The sequence below is a fragment of the Mesoplodon densirostris genome, chromosome 15 (assembly GCF_025265405.1).
Source record: "Mesoplodon densirostris isolate mMesDen1 chromosome 15, mMesDen1 primary haplotype, whole genome shotgun sequence".
Lineage (NCBI taxonomy): Eukaryota > Metazoa > Chordata > Mammalia > Artiodactyla > Ziphiidae > Mesoplodon > Mesoplodon densirostris.
The window spans coordinates 40,232,991-40,253,278 of record NC_082675.1 but is presented as its reverse complement, the minus strand read 5'-3'; the positions used below and the strand labels follow the sequence as shown (position 1 = coordinate 40,253,278).

General features: G+C 47.1%; 1 protein-coding gene across 2 annotated transcripts in view; it reads right to left on the bottom strand.

The window, feature by feature from the left end:
• Window positions 1-20,288, bottom strand: part of CABLES1 (Cdk5 and Abl enzyme substrate 1) — a 108,476-nt gene that overhangs the window by 59,811 nt on the left and 28,377 nt on the right. For both annotated transcript variants that reach the window (XM_060119125.1, XM_060119126.1), the window contains exons 2-3: window positions 7,134-7,205; window positions 328-420 (exon numbers count right to left, since the gene is read on the bottom strand). In XM_060119125.1, coding sequence (XP_059975108.1) covers window positions 328-420; window positions 7,134-7,205 — 165 coding nt within the window. The remainder of the gene's footprint in view (window positions 1-327; window positions 421-7,133; window positions 7,206-20,288) is intronic.

Below are 20,288 nucleotides of genomic sequence, written 5' to 3'. Positions count from 1 at the left end.
CCCAAAAAATTCAACTGTTTTCTGTTCAAAATTTCCTAATAAAAATATATTTCAGTACTATTAAAAATTCAGTTTTAGTTAGTCTAAAAAACTAAGCCTTTGGTTGCCATTAGAGAGTATTTTCTATCAACTTCTTTGGATGATTCTGGCAGGAGTGGGGTGGAAATAGTAGTCTGTTAGGGAAGGTTACATGAGATCCTGTTCATCCTAACAGTGGGCTTCACTCTGTGAGGTCTGGCCATTCAAAGGGTCCCCTCTTCCCTTCCCCACTGGACCCGCCCCCTCCTACAGCAGGGAGGATGGGGGCAGCTTTTGTTAGCATGATACCTGCCATTCCTGGTATCGTGTTGCCGCATATTCTTGATAAAATGAATCTTCTTAAAGTTCTTTGGTCTGGGCGAACCTGAGAGAGTACGACATCTGAAAAATAAAGCCATTTCGAAAACACAGTCAGTTGCCCGTGGACAGCTGAGACATCTCCACACAAAGACAGGAAGGAAAGACCAGACTCAAATGGTTTGAGTAACCCCAAGGATAATGAGGACTATATGGCTGGAAGCAAGGAAGCTTTAAAAAAAAAACCCAACGACAGACAACTTCCTTGATAATACTGATAATAATTTATATGGGTCTCTGAAGAGCCAGCTAATGAAAACTATTGTCCTGAGTTACAATAACATAACCTACACGAATTCCAAAGACATTATTTGTTCCTGTCATCTTAAAAAGAATCCTCCTGTATCAACACAGGTAACGGGAACAGAAAGCTGTAAATTTAAAGAATCCAGAGGGGGGAAAAACACTGGAAAATTCAGTTTAAAAACAACCCCGAATCATTTTTCTTCTGTAGCAGGACTCTGGCTTGAATTACTTGGACTATTTTTTTTTTTTTTTTTTTTTTTGCGGTATGTGGGCCTCTCACTGTTGTGGCCTCTCCCGTTGCGGAGCACAGGCTCTGGACGTGCAGGCTCAATGGCCACAGCTCACGGTCCCAGCCGCTCTGCGGCATGTGGGATCTTCCCGGACCGGGGCACGAACCCGTGTCCCCTGCATCAGCAGGAGGACTCTCAACCACTGCGCCACCAGGGAAGCCCCTTACCTGGACTATTGCCTCAACATTCAACTTGGCTCTGCCTGGAAGTCGCAGCTTTACTTTGAATGAGAATCAGAGACTGAGACCCAGCTAGTGGCTGTTTTTTTTTTTTTTAAAGATAAATTTTAAATAAATATTTGTTGAACAAATTGACTTGGATTCCAATTAATTTTTCCTAGAATATACAACATGTGTTTGCACTACAGGAATGACAGGACAGACCACAGGCTGAAAAGATCTCATTTGTGTATATTTTTTCAAAGGTACCTGGCAAATTCTAAGATATACAACTGCAATAACAACTAGGAAAAAAGCAAAATTCCCAGCAACTGAGAAACTGAAGTTTGGTGTTGTATTGAGAAAGGGAGCAATGACTTTTCTAGTTGAGTTTTTGCTACCAAATTTTTTTGTTTACCTTTCTGACCATGGACCCCGAGGGCTGGCTCCTGGCATCAGACGTGGGTGCCTGAGACCTTATGCTTCAGAGAGTGAGTTCCAGAGAAGCAGGGCCTGGCTTCCCAAAACCACACTAAGGTCCAGGCCATCACCCGAGTTCAGTCACTTCTGAACTTTGAGGCTTCAGGTAAGAGAATAACAAGATGACCCAACGAGGAGGTACAGTTGAGGGCAGGTGGGGTGTGTGGACCCATTGGTGGCAAAGGACTAGGGAATGGGCAGCATCACAGACCTGCCTAGCAGCTTGAACCTTTACTCTCCTCCAAGGGCTCCCCTCAAGGGAAATTGGGGGATAGCCCTGGGCTAGGCTAGGTGTACAGCTCTCAAACCCCCTTACCTGCCCTCAAGTAAGGGTCAGTCTTCCTATAAGCCCTTTCCCAGAGAGTGCTGAAAATTATTTTTTTCCTTAAGAAACAGCACCTTAAAATGTAATTTAACTTGAAAAATATATATAGTAAAGTGAATGAGTGCAGGTCAAAGCAAAGACATGGTAGCAGGTATCTGGTGGCTTTCATCAGGGAAACGGGGTTCCCTGGGTCTTGGATCTAGAGGAAGGAAGGCCCCCTGCCAGTCATGTCCATTCCACCGGAGCAGGGTTCACAGCACACGGCCATAACCTGAGTGGCCCTCCCAGCATCCACCACAAACTCACTACCAACCCTAGTGACCTATCACTAGTAATATTTCAGACCCCTCCCTGGAGCTGTTGTGAGGATTAAACGTAATGATTTCTACAAGAGCTTCATACAGTGTCAAGTGACACGTTCAAATACAAATATTCACATTCATACATATGTACACACATTCATATACACAGTTCAAGTGTGTATTATTAAAATCTTTAACTACAAAGGGTGCATATTTTGTTACTGTTTGCCTCCTGTATTCTGAAAACCACAGCCCTTATTAAGGGTCCTGAATTCTTTTTTTTTGTTGTTTGTTTGTTTGTTTTAAATAAATTTATTTATTTTATTTATTTATTTTTGGCTGTGTTGGGGCTTCGTTGCCGTGCGCGGGCTTTCTCTAGTTGTGGCGAGCAGGGGCTACTCTTTGTTGCGGTGCACGGGCTTCTCATTGCGGTGGCTTCTCTTGTTGCGGAGCACAGGCTCTAGGCACGCGGGCTTCAGTAGTTGTGGCACGTGGGCTCAGTAGTTGTGGCTCGCGGGCTCTAGAGCACAGGCTCAGTAGTTGTGGCGCACGGGCTTAGTTGCTCCACGGCATGTGGGGTCTTCCCGGACCAGGGCTCAAACCCGTTTTCCCTGCATTGGCAGGCGGATTCTTAACCGCTGCGCCACCAGGGAAACCCTGAATTCTTGGTTTTAAATAGATTCTTTTAAAGACGTGCAGAGGGACTTCCCTGGTAGCACAGCGGTTAAGAATCTGCCTGCCAATGCAGGGGACACGGGTTCGAGCCCTGGTCCAGGAAGACCCCACATGCCGCGGAACAACTAAGTCCATGCACCACAACTACTGAGCCTGTGCTCTAGAGCCCGTGAGCCACAACTACTGAGCCCACGTGCCACAACTACTGAGCCTGTGTGCCACAACTACTGAAGCCCACGCGCCTAGGGCCCGTGCTCCGCAACGAGAAGCCACTGCAATGAGAAGTCCGCTCGCCGCAGCTAGAGAAAGCCCATGCTCAGCAACGAAGACCCAACACAGCCAAAAATAAATAGTATAAATAAAAATATAAATTTATAAAAAAAAAAGAAGACGTGCAGAATCCTGCCTGAGGGCATTTTGTAGATGCTTCCTGTGGACCTCAGGAAGGGTTTGAATAGGGAAAAGCACCCACTAATCCCCCTCCCTACTCCAAGCCTCTGAACCCACATTGAGTCTTCTTGGGGTCCAAGAAGATTCAGCCTCACTCAGCCTTCCTGGGGCAGCTCTCTGGAAGCAGACCCAGCACCTCAGACTGCCTCTGTTCTACCTCCAGAATGACTGTTAGAGTCTGCAGGCCACCCAAGGTCCCCAATTGTCTCTCTCACACACAGCAGAAGGTTCTAGAACTATGTAGTCACTGGAGAGAGGAGAATCCTTGAAGGCATAAATGTGTGCTATCATTGGTTGCTGGACCGTTGTTCAGGAGCATCCTCACAGCCTTACCCAGCTTCCCCCCAGAATGCAGAGCTTCCTGGGCCCCCCAGTCTGAGGGCAGTGGGCTAAGAGCTAGACTGTGAGGATACCTTCCTAAGACCCCAAGCTGCTCCCTGCCTCCACAGCTGCAGAATGAGGTGCTGTTACCCTCAGGTTTGGGCACAAAATCTCCCAGCCTTCTGCTGAAGCCGGAAGTTGGCAAAAGGGGCACAGGTGGCTTTCGGCACCAGTAATTACTTAATGGCACAGCAGCCCGCACACATCAACTGAGACAGGCTGGAAACTGGGGCAGGTGGTGACGGCTGCCGCATTTGCTGCAGCTGAACTGAGGTTTTTCTGGACACCTAACAGAGACATCCTAGATCCTTATTTCTCGGTAACCACCAGGCAAAGTGGAAAAACCCAGTCTAAAGCCTCTCATTGCAAATGCTCAGTCCTTGGAGTTCAAGGTGGATACAGGAAACTCACCTGTGATGTGCAAGAGAAAGGCAAGACCTTTAAAAAGATAACAGAGGTGCTTTCTTTCGATACCAGCATCCAATTCTAACTGCATATGCTACCGATATAGCCCTTCGATCAGCAAGTTGTTTGTTGTCTTGTGTTTTTTAAGCATTCAGCCTCCACCCACCCCCCCGCCCACCTAAGAAACCCTTTAAGAGAATTGTGGCATTAACAACAATTGCCAAGGAAACTGGAAGACTAAGCACTCAGGTTATGGCAGGTTAAGCAAAGAAGGAATTAATTTCAAAGCCACCTGCATTGACGTGTAAAAATACCCATTTAAAACTACACATTTTGGGCTTCCCTGGTGGCGCAGTGGTTGAGAGTCCGCCTGCCGATGCAGGGGACACGGGTACGTGCCCCGGTCCGGGAAGATCCCACATGCCGCGGAGCGGCTGGGCCCGTGAGCCATGGCTGCTGAGCCTGCACGAACGGAGCCTGTGCTCCGCAACGGGAGAGGCCACAACAGTGAGAGGCCCGAGTACCGCAAAAAAAAAAAAACAACAAAAAACCCCCATATATATTAAGTGATGTAAAATTAAATTAGGATAGAATTAAACTGAAAACTAATTTAATGAAAGATTAGCTCTTTCTCGTTTGCACTGGTTATGGGATACACTTCATTATGCAAAAGGTTTTTAATAGATGCCTTGGAGCCGTTTGTTCTAGGTGCTGAGTTTAAAAGCAAGTTGGGCTAATAGCCTTCCGCCCCCGCAGTTCCCTAAACACTTCAGCATCATTACTGGTACATTCATTTCACAGAATCGGGGAGCTGGAAAGGACAGAGATCAGCTGATCTGCCCCTCCCGTTTTACAGGTGGGAAAACCGAGGCCCCAGAGTAGGTAAATGAATTTCCAAAGCCACATAACCAGTTGGTAGAAGAATCAGGCCAAGAATTCAAGTCCCCTGACTCCCAAACTAATGCCCCTTCTGCTATTTTTATTTCTTAGGAACAAGTAAGTTTCTAAGTAAATATCAGAATTTTTTATTGAGGTATAGTTGATTTACAACTCTGTGTTAATTTCTGGTGTACAGTAAAGTGAGTCAGTTACATATGTATACATAAATATATATATATATATATATCCTTTTCCATTATGGTTTATTACAGAATATTGAATACAGTTCCCTGTGCTATACAATAGGACCTTGTTGTTTATTTTGTAATAGTAGTTTGTATCTGCTAATCCCAAACTCCTAATTTATGCTCCCCCCCGCACCTTTCCCTTTGGTAACCATAAATTTGTTTTGTATGTCTGTGAGTTTGCTTCTGCAGTAAATATCAGAAATTTTTCAATTAAAAAAAAAGTCCATTAGGGAAAATAAGGACTTCTTAAACTGCCAACTCCCTTGGTTTCAGACTTACTTTTTAAACTTTATATTTACACAAGATTTGTTGAAAATGAAGTATAGCATTCTGTAAGTAAGGGTGGGATGAAGTTACAGTTAGGGCAGATAAGCCATTTTTACTCTGTCCATTTGTGCTATCACAGGACTGGGCATATTCTGAAAGGAGGGTACAAGGGTGATGGGGCCCATGACCAGGAACACAGCATCCAGCTCCTTCTCCAGCCCCCCTTTACCACCTGGAATCCCCGAGGTGACATTTTAGAGCCTGTGACTTTTTTTTAACCTGGTTTCCTTGGTCACAGCTACCACGTTGCTCGAACGACCACGGCTCCTTGCATCCTCTCCAAACTCCAGGGCCTTTGTAGCTCTGTTCATTGATTGGCATCAACTGTACTCAAATGCCAAAGCCACTCGGTGCCATCGGAGAACGTTTCTCCCTGACGCTCGCTGATTACTTTGGGCCACTTAATAGAGACTGACAGAAGAACACTTGTACCCAGGCCACGTGGATCACACAGCCACACACCATCAGCCTAAGATGGTCCCAGAGGCTATGTGTGTTTTCAAAAAGACTTCAAAAGTGGAAATCGGACTGTCTGGCCCTGACTTTCTCTTTGGAATGATGTCGGTGATGAGATTCACAGTCACTGATGCTTCCAATCAGATCCCAGGCCTGGCCTGTCTATGCTCCACCTTTTATCCAGGTGGTCCGTGGACAAGACCCGTGACCTGGGGGTGAAGCTCCAGGCAGGGAAGGAGCTGGCTCCAGGGGGAGATGCCTCCCTCCACCTCAGCATCCTCCCAGGCTCAAAGGGAGGAGCCGGGGACTCCCAATCCCTGGCCAGCAGCCAAAGCATGCATGAAGGGTGCAGATGCGGGTTCCCGTAGGAGCTGGTGCGAGGGCATGAGAGCACACACCCTCCCTCGGCTCGGCCCCATCTGCAGCCTGCCACGCATCCCCTGTAAAGCCACAGCGTCCCACAGGGGCCCGTCTTGCCTCAGCTCCTCCTGCACAGCCAGCTCAGCTGGGGCTGCGGTGAGGGCTGCAGGGGACGCAGTGTGTGTCTCCTGAACTCCAGGAGGGCCAGGTGGACCGAGGCGCAGATTAGAGGAAGGAGAGCTGCCAGTCAGAGGCCCGCAGCTCAGCAACTGATGTCACCCAAAAAAAGATGCTTTGAAAGCACTTTTCTAATCCGGAGGGAGAAATGGAATGCTTTCAGCCCCAAGGGAGCACTCACAGCTGACCTACCTGAGTTTCCCAGCACCTGGCTCTGGAGGAACATTGTGGCACCTGCTAATGAAGTCGGGGACTGTGATTACTGTGTCACCGCGCCTGGGAAAGCCGGGGCAAGTGACGCGCTCTTCTTCATCAAGCAGCAATTTTCAAGAGGAACGGGTAACCGCACCTGAATTCACATGCAAACTGGGCTATTCTGATACATAATTGGGATTTCATAGTGTTCTAGTTCTAATGTTCCAAAGGGCTGGGGCTTCCAAACAGAGTCTGGGGATCCGATTGTCATTTTTAGAATTTAATTCTGTAGATCAAAAACTAAAAAAAAAAAATTCAAACTTTGGCCGCCACCTTGTATTACAGGCCATTCACACACACATAAATGCAACCCAAAAACTTACCTCCGTAGAGGAGCGTTCTCCTCAATATCTTCCAGGGTCTCCAAGGACGATCTCTGGGAGATGAGGCGACGTCTGCAGAGAGAGGGAAAAAAAAATCTAGGAGTTAAAACTTCATTGTGAAATGGATCAGGCATTTCTATAAAGCTAAAACTGTTCTAAAAAAATAAAGTCCACTAAGGAAAAAATCAGGCAAAAGGTGTTTTAAGAGGCTGCCATATTCCCAGCCTGTACCCTGAATGCCAAGCCCATCTTGCCTTGCTGAATCCTGAGCTTTCTCCCTGGTGGTAGGGCTGCTTTTTGGTGATTAGGGAAGTGATGGATACTTTTTATGCTGCCTAAAACCAAAAAAAGACAAGGTGCCTCTGATAGTGTATAAATTTGGTACTGTGTGCACTTTTTCTAAAGCATTAGATAGTACTGTTAAGTATTCAGATATCAGTGGTCTGAACCAGCTTTAGCTGATAAATATTAAATATTAAAACCGTACTAAATAAAATCTCAAAATCATTAGGAGGCAAGAAAAAACGTATGGTCTCTGGGCCATAATTTCGAAAGCAACTAGAAACAAGGCAGACATTATTCCCCTGGGAGAATTTCTCTGAGACCAGTGAGAATATATATCAGGGCGTGATTAGGCAAAACACAAACTCTTTCCCTCTGCTAAAGAAGTGCAAACCACCTGCCCAAACCTCCTCAATCTAGTTTCTTTTGTCAGACTGAAATAAGAATGGGTCCTAGTTAATTGAGAATATCTGGTACAGGGACCAGGCGGGATGGTGGTTGGTAATATTATAGCAAATCCGTTTGAACAAGGGCCATCACTTCATAGTAAATGATTTGGCTGAAGGGTGGTGTGGACAGAAAAATATCTGATTGGGTCTTTACCTTGGAAAACAATGGGACTAAAATTAGAAGACTATGTCTATTTTGTGTTCATCTGATAACATTTAGGTTAAGAACATGCAATTATAACCATGTTCTAATTTGTTCTAAAGAATAAAAAAATGAAACAGATGTTTTTTGCTTTGTTCTGTGTGTACTTTTTCTGACCAACCACACTGATACCTTTTTGCTTCGTGTTTTATTTTTAATAAGACAATCAGAAGGGTCATTTTTGCAAACCATTCGAGGGCTTCATCAATTTTCTGAGAGCCTGTCTTCATGTTTTGACAGTCAAATCCTTTCTGAAACACTCAGCACACACCTCCCTGCTTCTCTCTCCAATGAGCCTCGTTTGTCCACATGTGAGAACCAGGAGCTCTCCAACATCACCTTCACTGTCTTCATGACACACGGACCTTCTGCAAGATCTGCAGTTTACTCTGTAATTAACTCACGCTAAGCTTCCATTTCTGTAATATGGTATTGTTAGACTTCCAGCAGTCAGTCAGACCAGGGAGACACTGGTCTTACCTGAGGGGGTGGGGAACTGATTTTATAGGTGGGGATTTGAGAGGTGGCCAATTCATGAGGGAGTAGGACTCGCCTGTGTGCAGCCCCCTAAGTCCAGGGACTCGGCATGCCAGGACCCCTGTGACAACACCTGGCGGCTGTGGCTTTGAAGGAAGTGTCCAGGCCATCGTGAGGCACAGCCCCTCTAGGTGCCAGGTCTGGCTGGGACGGAGTCCCAGGCTGGGACGGGGACAAACTCCCAGTTAGTCACACTCCCACCCAGTGTAGCTCTCAGGGATAGGTGTCCCCATGCTTCCCATCCAAGGGACGGTATGATGGTATGATGCTACATGTGTGCTGGGTCAGACAGTCTCAGATTTCAGTCTTGGAGTGTGGAGGCTCTGGGACCTTAGAAAACTCCTTAATCCTTGCCTTGAGCCTCAGTTTCCTCACCTGTGACACGGGGAAATGAGAGTAAGTAAGAAACAAAGCGACATGAAGTCCTTGGCACAGGACAGTTAATGACCAGGAGCTCCTGGGATTTTCAGATTTTTTTTTTTTTTTTGCGGTACACAGGTCTCTCACTGTTGTGGCCTCTCCCGTTGCGGAGCACAGGCTCCGGACGCGCAGGCTCAGCAGCCATGGCTCACGGGATCAGCCACTCCGTGGCATGTGGGATCTTCCCAGACCGGGGCACGAACCCGTGTCCCCTGCATCAGCAGGCGGACTCTCAACCACTGCGCCACCAGGGAAGCTCACTCCTGGGATTTTGATTGTTACTCCAGTTTCCTCCACTGGGGCTGCAGCCTGACCTGATGCCCTCCCTGCTCAAATGACTGGGGTCAGCCTGGCTGTCCCAGCTCTGGCCGCTCCTCCAACCCCTGCCAGTGGCAAGGTCACTCCCAAATGCCTTGTGCCCGAGCCAACCTGTGACACGTGCTCCTTCCACCCCTACACCCCCTTCGAAGCAGAACTAACTTGGTGTCACCTTCGCTGAGGCACTGGCCACCTATAAAATGAGAGCCCCAGGCCTCCATGCACTGTTCTTACCTAATACCAATGTCTCCTCTGCAGCTGTGATTAAAATGACATTTACTCTGTTTATCGTGGATAATGTTCTGAGTTTCGTTCTTCATTTTTTTTCTTTTTTTGGCTGCACCATGCAGCATGTGGGATCTTAATTCCCCGACCAGGGATCAAACCCTCACCCCCTGCAGTGGAAGCACGAGTCTTAATCACTGGACTGTCAGGGAAGTCCCTCTTCTGAGTTTTTAAATCAAAAGTGAAATATTAATTTAAGTATGCACCCCTAAATTGTCATTAGACATAACATAGTCACAGGCAGAAATAAATGTATGGGTTTCAGATCCTGAAAATCCCAACCAATTCTGTCAAACTTTGAGCCTGCCTCTGCAGGCAAATGCAGAGGCACCTGTCCCCTCTGCATTTTCAGGTGACAGGTAAACAGACATTTAACATTTGGCTCAATCTGCAACCGAGGTGACTGCAGCAATTGTGCAGCTTCAAGCTCTCCCTTCCTTCAATTATCGTATCAGAGGTCCCCTGGGAAGCTCTGTGGTTGGCTCCTTGGGCAGTGAAGATACAACCAAGGCCACAGCAAAGGCCAGGCAGGTGCATCCTTTTCTGCCCACCCACCCGACCAAGCCTGGCCTGCTGGGACCACAAAGCTGATCCCGGCTTAACTCTTGTCCTCAAGGAGCTCATATTCAAGGGGGAATCCGTGGGACCACCAGCAGGGAATTCCATTAACAACCCCTCAAGCTCCTCTGGCATTTGAGGTTGTCTCCCTTTCCCACCCCAAGAAGAGCATGGCCAGCCCTCCAGCTGAAAATGTGGCCATATGAACCCACAGAGGACACATGAGGCACTGCCAGGCGCCCTGGGGCCCACAGGCTCCCGTCCAACATTCAAACCAGGGGGTTCACCCTAGAAAACTAGGTCAATTCATAAAAGCACACAATCTGATTCCCCCATCTAAAACACACATCTGGCAATTCCTATGCTGGAAAAGACAGATGCTATTTGGAAAATAATCAAATTAGAATACATCTTTCTATATATTTATAAGGATTTGTTTTCTAAAAGCCAGTGCATCTGATATTCTCTTCATGAGTTGAACAGGTGTAGATTCTCTCCCTGTCACACACACAGAGGCACTTAAGGTCTGGATTCCTTAGAGGGAAAAAAATTCAAAACCCAAATGCCCATCTGTTCCTTTAAATTCAGCAGACGTGTGCTTCCCTTCTTCATGAACAGAACTAAGCAATATATTCTTTGAGATGCACATATAGAGCTTGGAAAGAACTACCACGGATTGTTGTAAAGACACTGTCACATGGTGCCAGAAAAACGAAGATGCGATGCCTGCTCTTCCTGCACGAGGGCCTGCCCTGTGGTGGTAGCTCATCTCTGCCCCTGCCACCTGCTAAATCCTTCCAAGCTGTGTAGTAACCTGTCCCCTTGCCCTCTATCTTCAGAAAGCCCACAGTGGAAGGGAAGGCTAAGGGCGTGTGGCCCACCTTCACCAGGCACTTTTCACCCTGTAATCAGCCTCATAAACCAAGTCCATTACTGTGCAGACTCCTTACCATTGGGCACAGTTAACAAGCAGAGGTCTTTGACTATTTTAATGACTGATGAGGAATACTTAGCCTTGGGCCAAAACAGCATGCCCCCTTCTGAACCAAGAAGACATTCAGTGAGACCCCAAGCGTTACATGTCGAAATCACTAAACGAAAGATTGAGTCCTCAGAATTCAGGGTTCCCCATCTTGTCTGACAATTATAATTTGGGCCCTTCCACACTGGCCACCAACACTTCTGAGGCCGATGGGGTTCACATTCAACACTCATGTGTAAGTCAGCCTCCCTAAAGCACCCAGACTCATTTTAGAATACTACCCTTTGAATGTTGGATTCTGCCTAGGCAAGGAAATTCTAATCCATGACAAGGTTGCCTATCTGGATATCCCTACTTGGACCAAATTAATCCACTTTTCATTAGGGCTAATGGTTGATTGTGGTGTACACCAGAGTGGACTCTGGGCTCACTAATGTCCCTGCTGACCAGTGAGGCTGGGGCAGGGTCATCCTAGCTCCAGCTGGGCCCAGGGTTTAGGATGGTGATTTAGGACCAAGCTGGGATAAAGAAGGTGACCCCCAGCCTCAGCATTGGTGTCAAACAAGTAGGTAGAGTTGGATCAATGCTCTCCACCCAGGGAACATTAATAATCTCTGGGGGAAAAACACAAGCTTTGGGAGCAAGAAGGGACCCTGACCATCTGGGCCAACCATTGCTACCCTCACAAAAAGGCAATTTAGCTGTGTGGTTCCCCCCATGTATGGAGTCCCCTTCCTGGCTGTCAGGCCGCTGGAGGGCAGGGTTACCTCTTCACAGACGTGAGGGAATGAGGGCCTCACGGATTCCTCAGTTACATAAGGGATGGGCCAGCTGAGGTCATAATTACTTCAGATCTGTTCCAACAGTTATTATGACCAAAAAAAACCCCAAACAAACAAAACTTCCAACCATAAAAATAACTTATTCTTATAGCCACAAGACACCCACAGACTTGTTTTTTTTTTTTTTTTTTTTTTTTTTTTTTTCAGTATGTGGGCCTCTCACTGTTGTGGCCTCTCCCTCTGCAGAGCACAGGCTCTGGACACGCAGGCTCAGCGGCCATGGCTCACAGGCCCAGCCACTCCGCGGCATGTGGGATCTTCCCGGGCCGGGGCACAAACCCGTGTCCCCTGCATGGGCAGGCAGACTCTCAACCACTGCGCCACCAGGGAAGCCCCCAGACTTGTAATTTATTTGCTGTGTTACTTGGGTCCTGCTCCCACTGACCACATCACCTCCCTCCCTCAGACAAAACTGACCACTCCAGCCAGTGAGCAGCAGGCTCTCCTCACCTGCATAGCCCCAGGGATGGAAGATGCTCAGTAAACAGCAGGGACTCGATCAGGGCCGGCTGAATAAACTAATGAAGTCCACCATCTGCCGGTGGCTGTTTGGGATTTTCCCAGAGAGCACCAGACCTTCCACTCAATGCTTTTCTATACACAATTACTGGCTCTTCTCTATTCAATACACAAGGTCCCAATCTGATCACCAGGAGCCCAGAAATCATCCTCAGAAAGCTTCCCATTGTCTCACTACAGCGAGAAGAAGAGGGAGGCAGAAGACCCTCATCCTGCAGGGCTGGGGTGACTGGGTGGGCAGAAGGGCCAGGGTCCCCAGCACAGCCCAGCAGTTCACAGGCAGAAGGCATGATCCGTTTAAAATGGATTCCTTCTGTTTGAGTTTATTAAACATTCATCTTTCCAAATGGATTTTTCCCCCCTGCTTTTGTGACTATAAGAGTACTATGTTTCACTGTTTAAAAAACAATTCAAATCAGGAAACGTATAAAGTAGAAACTGAGGAAATGACCTGCAAACCCCAGGGCCCAAAGAGCACCTTCTAAGAGTTTAGTGTATGTCCTTTTAGACTTGTTCCTATTTCCACATCAACTTATAAATGTGCATGCGTGTGTGTGTGTGCGTGTGTGTGTGTCTATGATTGAAACTATGAAAAAGACAAGAAGGGTTTGCTTTTTTAAAACCAAAGGCAACAAGGAAGAGCAGCCCGCCATGGGGTGAAGCTGGAAGCTGGCTCCACTGTTGGTGACATGTGCAGTGTCTGAGCAAGATATAAGGATGGGATCTCAGAGAGACCACAGCCAAGAGAGAATCCGGGGTCCTTCCCAGGCTGGGAAGCAGCCCCCGGGGCTGGGTGCCCTGTTCTCTGGCTCTGGACCAGCAAGTGAGAAGCAGTGAGCACAGAGGGGCTGTGCTTGATTGCTTGCAACACCAGCTACGGAGAAGGGGATCGAGGACCCCCATTAGGATTAGGGCTCCAAGCTCACCACTGAGGCTTGGTCCTGATGCCCGCAGGTCCAGCAGCCTTCCCCACACTGAGGTGCAGATGCGGGAATGGTGGCCCGAGACCTTTCTGGGGGCTGGAGGACTATCTCACTACCTCAGGTAAAAGAGATACTGCAGGCAAGGAATCAGGGCTGGACAGCAAGCAGTCCCACTTCAACCTAGAGACCACGGGAGTCTTCATCTCTCAGCCTCCTTTTCTGACTCAGAGTCACAAAGCTTCCAAGGTCCCAATCAGGGCCCAGCAAGAAAAGGTGTGAGGGTCACTAACCTAGACAGCAGAGCTGGCCTTTTTAGCAGTTAGGAAATCCCTTTGCAAAATGTCATAAGATCCCATCCCCTGGTTCGTATATCTCACGTACGAGAGGAAGCTCACTACTTCAAGAAGCCCTAAAGAGAAGAACCACGATGTATCTAAGAATCGTACTTTCATTGATACAGCTTTTGTGAAAATTCTCGTTTTCAAATACCAGGCTTCAAAGTCAAATGCTAACATCCCCACTGTTCTTTCCTTCATTTCTCTAACGTAGCTTCAAGGTGTTGAGGTCACAGCACCAGGAGCTTGATCTCCAGATTCAGCAACTAAGTTGTGATAACTCTGGTCATGATTTGGCAAATTTTAAAGCCAGGATTCCAGATGCTCCTGTAGCAGAAGTCAAATCAGACTGTGCTCCTTGAAGAAGCAAACTGTTTTGCACCAATACATATGTGATCACAGATGAGAAAGAAAAGCCAGCTGTCCCCTCTCAACAGAAGCTACAGTCTGAAAGCAAAAACGGCCTTGGCTTCAGCCTGAAGGCATGTTTGTTAAATGCATGCTCAGTTCTGCTTTCCACGATCTAAAGCTTCATCCAGCAGCAAAGGTGCTGTAACTGAGTGAGGCCCTACCTTGCTCACCTGGCAACGGCTGGTTGATAGACTGTGGAAGAAATCCCAGAGGAGAGCTGTGGAATCTGACACAGCAGTGGCGCACTGGCTGGGCCAGGCCACCAGGCTGGGGTGACTGCAGAGCACCCTGCCTGGACCCGTCAGGTCCTGCAATGCCACCGAGCAAAGAGTGCACGGCTGATTTGCTCGTGCAGGAAAAAAACCCTCTCCCCGTGGCAGCATATGTGTCTAAAGGTAGATCCATACGCAGAATACGGATGGACACAATTCACACCCCCCCAGCGGTCATGGAATTTTCCTCGTAAAGGAAGGAAAATAGTTCATCTTTAAGAAAAGAAGGGCTGCGTGGATCAAGAAACAGACAAAATGCTAGGAAACTGATTTTGAATCTGGCTATATTTTAGAGTCTCTAGCTGATAATCAGGCACAGAATCAAACTGAAGTCAATACACCAAGAATTGCCAATCAGCTTGTTCAAATAAGATCTGTTTCTACATTAAAAAATATTCAGCCACTTATTTCCTACTTTTGCAAACATTTATTTATTAATGAGATATCAAGTATCAAGCAGCAAGCTGGATGCTGAAATACAGCAGTGAAAAAGGTAAACACTATCCCTCCCTCATGGAATTTAAATTTATGGTCAGGAAGACAGACACTAAACAAGTAACATAATTCTAGTTGTGAAAGAGATTAACACAAGGGAGGAAGAAAACAAACTACCTATAACACTGTGGGGCTACTAGCAGGATACATTTGTTATTTGTAAACATACTGAGTTCTTGTTTCTGCATGTGTGGCAAGAACTTCCCTGGTGGCGCAGTGGTTAAGAATCCACCTGCCAATGCAGGGGACACAGGTTCGACCCCTGGTCCGGGAAGATCCCACATGCCACGCAGCAACTAAGCCAATGGGCCACAACTACTGAGCCTGCGCTCTAGAGCCCGCAAGCTACAACTACTGAGCCTGTGTGCTACAACTACTGAAGCTCGCGCAGCTAGAGCCTGTGGTCCACAACAAGAGAAACCACCGCAATGAGAGGCCCGCGCACCACAATGAAGAGTAGCCCCGGCTCACCACAACTAGAGAAAGCCCATGCACATCAACAAAGACCCAATGCAGCCAAAAATAAATAAACAAACAAATAAATAAATTTTAAAAAGAAAGAATGCAACTCAAAATGTTTACAAAGAATACAGAGACACTCGGCTTGCCTGAGGCTACGTTTGTTTCGAGGTTCTCATCAGACTCACCAAATCCTGTAAAACCAAGGTGTGAGGTCATCTTAGCATTTAGGGCTGTGCAAAGACAGACTTGTTGGCAGGATTTAATGACTGGCCAGGTTTTCACTCCTCAGATTCCCCACTCCACCCTGCCCACTGTGCCCTGCTGATCTTACAAAACACCCTTTCCATCATGTCATTCCCTAATTTGAAGATCCACAATGATTCCCTCTGGGAACAAGTTCAAACTCCTCTGACAAAGGGACTAGATAGGGAGATCAGAAGACAGCAGACACAGCACACATGGCCATCCCGAAGGCACCTCCCAGTCTCCTGGGGCATCCCAGGAAATACAGGGGCCATGCCAGAGCCACGAGTTAACAGTGCCACATTCTAATTCCCCCTCAGCCTCATCCCAGAGGGAAGGGCCTGGCCCTGCAGCTGGAGGGAGCAAGTTGGGCCAAATGTGCAGAAGAAGAGAAACCAAGAGCAGGTGGATTGGTTGAAAAAAAAAATCAGGACCCAGAAAGGTTTTGGGTTTGTGTGGCCGATGAGATAAAACGACATTACCTTTACAATAGAACATTCTGGATAGCCATGGGGGTGACAAGTGGGGCCCAGACCAGGGCAGGGTGAGGGTGGAAAGGAGACATGAGCAATGGAAAACCACTCAAAATTAAAGAATCGCCTTCATCCTGGAGACGAAAGAGCCCTGTGGATCGAACAGAACCAGTCCAAGGAGTTTGGGGCCAACTCACGTATGTTCTGGGTGGGCCCCAGAATCAAAGGAATCAAATCCAGGTGTTTCTGTGAAAAGACTGCCCTGAGCCAGGTGAAGGAGGGCGGCTGGGAACCCAGCACCTGGACCCAGAGTTTAAGGCCAGGACAGACCAGGTGTGGAGTGTGTGGGGGTAGGGGAGGGCACGAGTGAGCTTGAAGGAGAGCCAAGATTTCACTGGGAGAGGACCTCCTGGGGAAGAAGCAGCCGGACTAGCCCCGGAGGCTCAGGGTAAACTCAGGAGGGACCTGAGGAGGGGCATGCATGCCTCATGGGAGTTGAACAGGATGCAACACCAGGCTTTGCAAGACATAGAGGAATTCCCTGAAGCAAAGTCCGGGAAGGAGCCCAGTAGGAGCCGGGAGCCAGACAGGCCCCTATCAGATGGCTGAGGTCAGTTCCAGGAGGAGCTGGCGAGACCCCAAAGGCCAAATGAACACGCAGATGGGTGGGCTGGGGCCTGGCACCACAGTGAGATGGAACAAACACGTGCACCCATAAGCGTGTGTGCACTTGTGTGTGCATTTACACAGTGTTTCCTTCTGAATAAGAACAACGGAGGTGCAGGAACACCTGCAGGGCACATGTGGGGAAGCAAGGTGCAGGCACAGTTGGCTGGAGATGCTTCCTTAGACGGAGGCTGATTGCAACGGGTTCTGAGCCTTCCAAAGACCCACAAGCATCTGAGTCGTGTCAGATGGACCCTCGGCCTCCACTCATCTCCAGCCTCTTCAGGAAGAGTGGGTCATCCTGGACCCTCTTCTCTGTACTCAGGACGGGGCCTTCTCTTAAACAGTCCACCCTGACAATAGCCCAAGCATCGGTGACCTCACCTTTCTTTCCCAGTCATTAGGAGGACTTAACTGTTGCTTTGCAAGAATGCCTTTACATGCTGAAGACCTTTTAAGTTGTTAGACGGCTGAATGGGTGCCCTCTATGTCCATAGACAGTGCTATGGGGTCTGCAGCACAAAGGCTAGAGATGGACGAGAAGAAGCCAAGCCCCGCCCCGGGAGGTGACCTCCTCTCCCCAGCTCCCCACCCCCCCTACCCCCGGTCTTGAAGGGCTGAGATGTCAATGGGAGCTAATTTAATTAGAACAGCGGAGTCAGGTGGGGCTGGTTACTTCCCCGCTGGCATTTCACTGAAACTTTCAGAGGCTGCCTTCCAGCATAATCGCTCCCCTGAGTTTCTCCCTTGGTTTCCAGCTTGACCTTTCTCTGTTCCGAAGGGCTGTCAGTAGAAATGGATTCTGACAGCTCGGAAACAGCATGCAATTATTTATAGCAAATTCGGGATGGATCGGGTTTCATCAATCTTTATTTTCTGCTTTTTCCGATTAACCATGGCCCACGTTCAGTCGCAGCTTATGGAAACGAAGTCTAATGCTCCCTTGTCTTTCCAGCTTCAAGCATTGGCCTCTCCCTTTTCCTAACGAGGGGCCCAAATGATCTCACTCCTCTCTGGAAGCCTTTTTAAAATGCCTTGCTTCTCCTTGGCTGCCGAGGTTTATTCCCTTTATTGAAAGCTGATGGGGATTGGGCACAGCTGAATCGCTGGTCTCATGAGGGGCTTATAGGGTAAGGAATGCCCCAGGGGTGACCAAATCTTAGCTCAAAAGAAAACTCAGAATCTGCTTCACCTGCTCTTCATCCAAATGCTACCATCTTCCTAAGGCACAGGGCGGTGCCACCTGCTCTGCAAAGCTACCTCTGATATTTTCTGAATTCCTACAACATTTGGTATCTTTACTGTATTACGTGGAAATTTTGATATCTAGATACTTGTAGAATGATTGATTTTATTCTTATTACACCTTGTATCTCCAACCTGACTGCAAATACCTTGAAAAGATAACTATGTCTTCCCTTCTCTGAAACCCCCTCGGTGACTGGCACATTACCTGGTCATAGTAGTTGCTCAATAAATCCTTAAGTACAGCATGAACAACTGTCTGTAGCTACAGCTGGCACACAAAGGGCAAGGATGGATCTTAACTCCAGGGAGTCAGATTAACACTGCTCTGAGGGACTATTCTGAGACCCCTCACCGAACCAGCAGAGGCCCAAACCATATCAGGAATGAGGTCCAAATGAAAGCTGGGAGGGATCTCTGAGATCACCAAATCACCTGTGTTCAAACTTCTTCTGAGCAGCAGAATGTTTTTTCTTTTCAAACTAAATCTTATATCAAGTCTCCACATATGAAGCAGATTAGAATAATTATAAATTTTATAAGTAATTTTTTATATTCAAATGTATAACTCAATCACTATTAGAACAGTGAAGCTATTTTGCTGTACAAGCAAATCTGAAGTTATGGTGACATTTCTAGTCTGAGGTCAATCTCAGCATCTAGCTTATTTCTTTTGGTCTTGGTTGTACAGTATGAAGATAATCCCAATTGATACAGATAGGTAGGTGCCTATGGTAACCATTTTTAAATGTCTCAGAACCCACTTCAATTAAATAGATGTGGCAGGTGAAGCTTAGGTGCACAAAATCGACTTACTGTGGCAACATGTTAATTAATGCAAAATTAATGTATTGACAATCACCAGCATGATAGCTATGAACACTACTGAGTTTGTACTTTTCCACAGTTTTAAAAACACTTTATATATGTATATAAGTGTGTAACATACGCACATATAAATTATACCTCAAAATGTTAAACACAGAATTACCCCATATGACTGGCAATTCCATTCCTAGACATAATCCAAGAGACATGAAGGTTATACTCACACAAAAAGTCGTACATGAATGTTCACAGCAGCATTATTTACAATAGCCAAGATGTGAAAATAACCTAAATTTCATCGACTGATGAATGGATAATAAAATGCAGTATTCTTCAGCCATAAAAAGGAATGAAGTACTGATACATGCTATAAAACGGATGACCCTTGAAAACATTATGCAAAGTGAGAGAGTCACAAAAGACCACATGGTGTATGATTCCAATTATATGAACTCCATAGAGGCAGAAAGTAGATTAGGGGTTGCCTAGGGTTGGGTGGGGGGAGCGGGAAGAATGGGGAGTGATTGCTAATGGCCACAGGGTTTCTTTTTAGGGTGATGAAAATGCTCTAAAATTAGAGAGTAGTGATGGTTGCACAATTTTGTGAATATACTAAAAACTGCCGAATAGTACACTATGACTGTATGAATTATCGCAATCAAGCTGTTAAAGTGATATAGAAAATCTATATATGTAGGAAACTATATTCTGAGGAAAAAATTAGAGTCAAAATGAATCAACTGTTTGTGGAATTCCTTAAAGCCCTTGCTGAGCTCCTTAGTGCTCTATTGAGATAATACGATTATGAAAACTATGGATCTGGTTCCTTTCCTTTGACCAGACCTATGGACACTGAGAGCTTAGCTGACCCGCCCAGACCAGGGCCAGATGGTCTGAAAGCAAGGACAGGGCCCAGGTGATCTCACCGCAGAGCTGGCTCCTTTCCTTTCTAATGTGGCTTAAGCTGGCCCTTTCAGGGTTTTTTTCCAGCACTCCGTAACAGGAACCAGGTGAGCACAGAAGGCGGTATAGGGGCAAACTCACCACTTTCACCAGGGCCTCGTTTTCTCCCCCATCTCCCACGGGCATCTCCAGCTCAGCATCACCAACACTGCTGACAGACAACACGTCCGTCCCCTTTCTCCCTGCACCCTTGCAGGGCAAAAAGGGACCTCCTTACTGCACACATCAAAGTGGCGTATTTGTTTGGAGTCTGAGACTTCGGCTTCCTTAACTTCCCATTTCCCTCACCTCTGGTGCAAGACACACTTGCAAACGACTCCCATTTTATTAAAGGCTCATCCTGTTTTCTAGAGAGGAGAGAGCCTGGGAGCAACTTCAGTCCTCCAAGAAGCAAGATGCAAGACAATACACCCTCTGAGGTGCTTCTGTCAGCGTCTGGGTAGGT